This window comes from Hemibagrus wyckioides, linkage group LG10 (genome assembly GCF_019097595.1).
Source record: "Hemibagrus wyckioides isolate EC202008001 linkage group LG10, SWU_Hwy_1.0, whole genome shotgun sequence".
NCBI lineage: Eukaryota > Metazoa > Chordata > Actinopteri > Siluriformes > Bagridae > Hemibagrus > Hemibagrus wyckioides.
Window position 1 is genome coordinate 6,650,258 of NC_080719.1, and position 6,857 is coordinate 6,657,114.

The 6,857-nt window shown below is 38.9% G+C and overlaps 1 protein-coding gene across 2 annotated transcripts; it reads left to right on the forward strand.

The window, feature by feature from the left end:
• The first annotated feature begins 1,828 nt into the window (after positions 1 to 1,828).
• On the forward strand, positions 1,829 to 5,665 carry clec3a (C-type lectin domain family 3, member A). 2 transcript variants are annotated; one of them, XM_058400437.1, is made up of 3 exons: positions 1,829 to 1,965; positions 2,099 to 2,176; positions 4,470 to 5,665. In XM_058400437.1, exons 1-3 carry the CDS (start codon positions 1,869 to 1,871, stop codon positions 4,865 to 4,867), a joined length of 573 nt encoding a protein of 190 aa, XP_058256420.1. In that variant the 5' UTR covers positions 1,829 to 1,868; the 3' UTR covers positions 4,868 to 5,665. The 2 variants fall into 2 exon arrangements, with proteins under 2 accessions (XP_058256420.1, XP_058256419.1); XM_058400436.1 differs by having other exon boundaries at positions 1,834 to 1,971.
• Positions 5,666 to 6,857: the final 1,192 nt, after the last annotated feature.

Below are 6,857 nucleotides of genomic sequence, written 5' to 3' on the forward strand. Positions count from 1 at the left end.
TTTGTACTGACAATATTTTCCATAATGTACACATTATGGTGCGAAACACAAAAAACATCCGCTGAACATCTTGTTGATCAGAAGAGAAAGCAGAATGTTTGCCTCAGATTCCTGTTCTTGGCTGACAGGAGTGGAATATAGCCTCATTGGCACTTATCCACGTCAAGATTCTGCTCACCACAGCTGTAAAGTGTGGTTATATGAGTTCATGTAGCCTTCCTATCAGTTAAAATCAGTCTAGTCATTTCACCAAGGTTGTTTCCAGTTGCAGAACTGCCGCTTACTGGATGTGTTTTGTACCATTTAGAGTAAACTCTAGAGATCAGCAGTTTCTGAAAAGCTTAAACCAGCCTGTCTGGCACCAGCTACCATCTCTTGGCCTATATCTTCTTGATTTTCTATATTATACTGCTATTATACTTACATTCATGTGTTTCACAGCATCAGGAGCTAAAAATATTTCTTATCAGAATACCCACTGGACTTCTTTACCAGTCTATAATCCTCACCACTGTATAATCCAAGCAAATCCAAACACACACTGTTCATTTCAGACCTACCTTGGCTTCGGTTGCGAGTTGGCGCACTACAGTGCCTTGCATAAGTATTCACCCCCCTTGAAACTTTCTACATTTTGTAGTGTTATAACCTGGAACTTTGCACATCTGGATCCTGATATTCTTCTTGGTAATCTTGTTCAGCCAAAGATTCACTGAATGGAGGCCATTGGTGAACAGCAGTTGGCACAAATTCTCAATCGGATTTGAGTAGGTCACTCTAACACACTCATGTTCTTAGATTTGTAGTGTAGTTTCAGCAGAATGTTTAGAATCATTGTCCAGTCGGAAGATTAACCTCTGCTCTATTCTTAATCTCTTGCACACTGGAACAGATTTACTTGGTTTCATCCAACATGCCTCTAATCTTTAACAGTTTCCCAGTCCCTGTTGATGAAACACAACATGGTGGATGTAGCAGATGAAACCACCATCATGCTTCACTGGATGGTCAGGATGGTGTTTTCGGAGTAATGGGCATTGATGTGTATGTTAATGTGTTCAGTTTTGGTGTGATCAGAACACAGAAGACTTTTCTACATGTTTGTCTAGTCTCCGTGGTGCCTTTTGGCAAACTCATAAAGCTTTTTCATTTCTTCTGAACACTCTAGAGACGTCGATCTCTTCCACTCCATCAGAGTTACACTTGGCCTCATGGTCATTTATCTGGCTTGTGCACTCCTTACTTTCTGACCTTTGGTAGATGGTTACCTTTAGTCATGTTTGTGCTTTATATTCCTTTTAAATTTTGAAATATTGGATTAAATTGTGTTCCACAGGATTTTATTTTGGGATAGGAATTTACCCAAACACAAAATCTATCTACATACATGTTTTTAACCATTTTATACATGTCAAATGTGGAGAAGGTGTTGCTCTTACTGAACTCAGCATTTCGTTTAAAACTTGCACTTTTGCTTGTTATGAATCCTTTCATATTCTCCTAAAAAAAAACCCTAAACATTATAGATGATGTAGATGAAATGGGAACAGACATTTTTGAGTTTTTAATCCGTACAGAATGTCCTGTGACACTGAGGTGGCTTGTTGACTGACGACTAGAGGAAACGAGCTGCATGCTGGCCCAGGTAAATATTTATGAATGGGTGAACACAGTGAACTGGTTGTTTACAGCACCTCTGGTATGCAATGCTCTTGTTTTTGGAGCTCACACTCCAACTCAAGATTTTCAGCCAATAAGCTGGGAGTCTGCATGTGGAGCGCTGGTGTGTATTTGGTGCTCTCTCAGGGGTTTCTTGTACTGGTATAAATGTAGCCTCTGTGTGAGCTGGCTGCTTTCTCACAGTAGCCATGGCTTTTCCTTACTTCTTTCTTCTCTTCTTGCTGTCTTGCACCCTGCTTCATCATGGATGTGCTCGTCCTTCCCGCTCCAGGAAAGCTGCTGCAGGTAAAGGTAACGTTATCGGTACAGGGAAAGAAATGAACTGCAGAAAATAAATAGAAGCATGTTATTATCAATATATATACTGTGTATATAATTTCTTCTGTTGGTTCTGCTTTTTTTCTCTGTGACTAAGAAGATGATGATATGAAGGCACAAATCGATAAACTATGGCAAGAGGTGAACTCCTTGAAGGAGATGCAAGCGCTACAAACAGGTAGACTGGATTTCAGACTGGATCTTTTTATTCAGGTCTCCTTTACATACCCTAACACTGCGGCTAATTTTCAACCGAGTTATACCGAGCTTGTTTTGTACAAGGAAGACGCACAGCTTGATATCTGTTCCGTTCAATTACAGCCATGTAAAAAGCATTACGCTAACAATAAGAGTAAAATATGAATGGCACATAATTTGTATAGCTTTGTTCCTCAGGAGGCAGTTATACACAAAGTAATAGGATAATTGTATAACAATTGCCACATCATGTATTTCTGAAACGGTTTCTTAGCTACGATACAATTAACATTCAAGAATTCCAATCAAAACTCCTCACAATAATTGTTTCAATTGATATGAGGTTGATTTCATTCATTAAGTTATATAGGAATAACATATACCACAGAAATATGATCCTGTTGCCTGTTAGTTTTGCCATCTCCCATCTAAACACTCAACAGTTTCATACTTTCTAACAATTATCTCATCAAAATATACCTTTTGAGCCCACAAGCAGGGAAAAACAAGTCAGTTTGCAATGTAAAAGCTCACACAGAGGCCCACTATATGATCCTGTGGTTTCTTGGACTCTAAAGCCCTATTCAGACAGATTTAGTTGATATGGGGACTTGGGGTCATTCCAAATTTCCAGGTCCTACAAGTGATTTTATTTCCATCCAGATTAACCATGTCATTGGTTTATCTAAATTAAATTACCGACTAAATTACCCACTCTGCGGTGGTCTGATCATTTTAGTCCTGTCAAGATCGACATCTCTGTGAATAAACAGGCTCATATACTCGTGTGTTAGGAAAAAAAGTTTTGACCACTGCTACTTTGCTACTTACTAAATTTAGATGTATAGGGTTTGTATCCATATTAAACACTTTCTAAATAGAGAAATTAGAAGGCTGTGATATTGCAGGCTGGTCTTGAATGAAGCTACAGTACAGGTATAAAGGCATTTGCTTATTATATGGCACATTATGATGTAATAAGCAACACAGTGGTTCAGCAAGAAGCATTGCCGCTTCATAGCACCAGCATTCCTGCTCGATCCTGCGAACAGGTTACTGTCTGTGTGGAATTTCTCATGTTCCTCTTGTGAACATACTGCGATGATCAGCTACTCAGTGTGTGTGTAATGCTGGGATCCCATCCAGGGTGTTTTCCTGCCTAACGTCCAGTCTTCATAGGATAGACTTAAACTACCACTGTGACTCTGACCAGGATAAAGTGCTTACTGACGATTAATGAATAAATGACCATCATGTGACTTTTGGTGTATTTGTGTACTGCTGTCAGCACTTTAGTCATCTAACCAATAAATAAATAAACATAATCATGTATGATCCAGTATTTTATAGGAAAACTATAAATACATTTCCAAAAACAATATATAAATGTTTATTAATGCAAATATCAGGAAAACCAACCTAATGGCAAAACCAATGTATGACATTAACTGTCCAGGTGCAAAAGTTTGATTTTGTGTGAAAATATTATTACAGACATCATCAGGTAGAAGTAATCCTTCACACAGAGTATATAAAACCAACCTGGTTATCCTGCTGCACTGCTTCAGCATGCGTATAGATGATCTGCTTCGTGGAACTGGGAGGGTTTGCTGCCCTCTGCTGAAAGATAGAACTATCCGGAATGGTAAAAATAACAAACAAAACAAGGAACAAAAGGATAAACAACATACAATCGTACAGGTGCAATGTTAAAGGCAGGTATAGTGGTTGAATATTGAAACATTGAAAAAATATGTTTAGATAATTTAATCAAATGTTTAGATAACTTATAGGTCTAGGTGGACTGTGTTTCCTGTATTAAACAATTGTGAGCACAAAGTGGGCTTAAACTAAGAGAAGCTCTCTCAAATTTAAAAAAAAATCCCAGAGGTAGTTGCAGGAGATAATGTTGAAGACGTTGAAACAGATGCCACCCAAAAGGGTTAAAGGTTAGAGGTTATGATTTATAGGGCTTCTGCAGATGGGTCCCAGGGAGGCCCTAGAGAATAAATATTGCCCTTTAGAAAAGGAATTGCCCAAGACAATGGAGGAAATGTTTTAATACTTTAAACAGACCAAAAATTCTTACTAGTACTCGTGAAGCTACAAGTACTGATATATTGTGGGACCATCATCATCATAATCATCTACTTCTATTGAAACAAAAAACACCACTCTAGAATATTACCTCAAGTGATCCTACTAAAGACATGTCCTCTTATATTAAGCTATTAAAAAACGAATGGAATGGATATATTTCTGTTTGTTTTCAGTTTGTCTTCGTGGCATCAAAGCTCACAAGAAGTGTTACCTGGTTGTTGAAGAGCCCAAGCATTATCATCAGGCCAACGAGGACTGCATTGCTCAGGGTGGAACCTTGGCCACGCCCCGAAACTTGAGGGAAAACAGCGACCTACGAGACTACGCCAAACTCAGCTCACCAGGCACCAAAGACTTCTGGATAGGAGTGACCGATATTGTTAAAGAAGGCCAGTATGTCGATGTCAACAGCATGCCCATCACCTACTTCAACTGGGATCGTGCCAAGAAAGAGCCGACAGGGGGAAAACGCGAGAGCTGCGCAGTGCTCTCGCTTTCTGCACAGGGCAAGTGGCATGATGAGGTGTGTCGCACTGAGAAGAGATACATATGTGAATACCTCATTCCTTAATATACAGTTAATATGCAACGCTCTATGCATGGTGACAGTTTCATCACTGATGCTGGTTAGTAATGCTGTCAAAGGATGCAATGTCATGTTCCACACATTTGTTGTTGCATTAAATGTCTGGTCGAAGAGTGACTGCAGTCTGTGCAAAATCACATCTTCATTACCTAACGAATTATTATCTATATTATTATTTAGAGCAGCAGTTGTTGTTGTTGTTCCCCATTAAGAGATAAAAACATACTCTTTTGAATGCATAATTATGGTCATATTTGGTTTCTCAATCCTACCATTTTTCCCTATATCTGGATCACAAGACTACTGTGTCCCCATAAAGCATTTTTGGGTCTAGTGTCCCCACAATGTAATAAAAACAAGAATGTGTGTGTGTGTGCGTCTGTATGTGTATGTGTTTGTTTTTTCACTTTCTTACCTTAATTTTGCTTTGGTCTCAATGCCTATTTTACCTTAATATTACAGTGATTAGTCTAATAAAAAAATAATTTTTGGTATCATGTCACACAGCTACAGAGACCTACATTCAACCCTAAGTATAAATGAATTGCTATAATACAATAAAATATTTATTGTGAAGCAAACTGCATATATTTAAAAGTTTAAACAAAACATACACTGTATTTTTTTATTGTATATGCCTACAATAAAACATGTTTACGGAATATTTTGCAGAAAAAGGAATATGTAAGGAATGAAACACAATGTGGTAGGCTATTATACATATGAGATGGGTTATTGTCCTAGAACACCACATCCTGTTGTATATTATCCCATAGCAATCTTCCAGTGCTTACAATTTTTTAGTAATAAATGATGTCATGCATTTTAACTGTTTATAGTTGCATTTCAATTTAATGAGTTACTCAGGTTATGACTTACATTATACCACCTATAAACAGTTGTTCATGCACCAGCCTCTCTTTTGCCGGTCTTTGTATATTATTAATAAGAAAAAAACACAAACAACAACAGCTCAGCTTGTCAAGCTACCATGAAACCAGACAGCGCAAACACTGAAGACTCTCCCATGGCTGAAAACCTACTGAAACTGGAGACTCCGTCCATAAATGTAAAGGTAAACATCTCTGTACAGAAAGCTTCACCATACTACAGAGTCTATATTTTTATTTGTGAAGTAAGCACACCTTTTTTTTTAGATTATGTGTAGTGCCTGCCCTAAAAGTCCCTGTGAATTATTTGTTACTGTGGAAACAATAATGTTTTAGAAGATATGCTATAGTGCCAAAAGTTTTGGGACATCCCTCCAAATCATTGAATTCAGGTGTTGTTTTTCAGGGGTTGGGCTCGGCCCCTTCCAGTGAAAGGAACTCTTAATGCTTCAGCTTCATACCAAGACATTTTGGACAATATCGTGCTCCTAACTTTGTGGGAACAGTTTGGGGATGACCCCTTCCTCTTCCAACATGACTGCGCACCAGTGCACAAATCAAGGTCCATAAAGACATGGATGAGCGAGTTTGGTGTGGAGGAACTTGACTGGCCTGCACAGAGTCTTGACCTCAACCCGATAAAACACCTTTGGGATGAATTAGAGTGGAGACTCTGGGACATTTGTCTTTACATACACATGAATGTAATATGGAGTTGGCCCACCCTTTGCAGCTATAACAGCTTCAAGTCTTCTGGGAAGGCTTTCCACAAGGTTTAGGAGTGTGTTTATGGGAATTTTTGACCATTCCTCTAGAAGCGCATTTGTGTGGTCAGGCAATGACATTGGACGACAAGGTCTGGTTCACAGTCTCCGCTCTAATTCATCCCAAAGGTGTTCTACCGGGTTGAGGTCAGGACTTGGTGTGAAGTTCCTCCACACCAAACTCACTCATCCATGTCTTTATGGGCCTTGCTTTGTGCACTGGTGTGCAGTCATGTTGGAACAGGAAGCGGTCATCCCCAAACCGTTCCCACAAAGTTAGGAGCATGAAATTGTCCAAAATGTCTTGGTATGCTGAAGCGT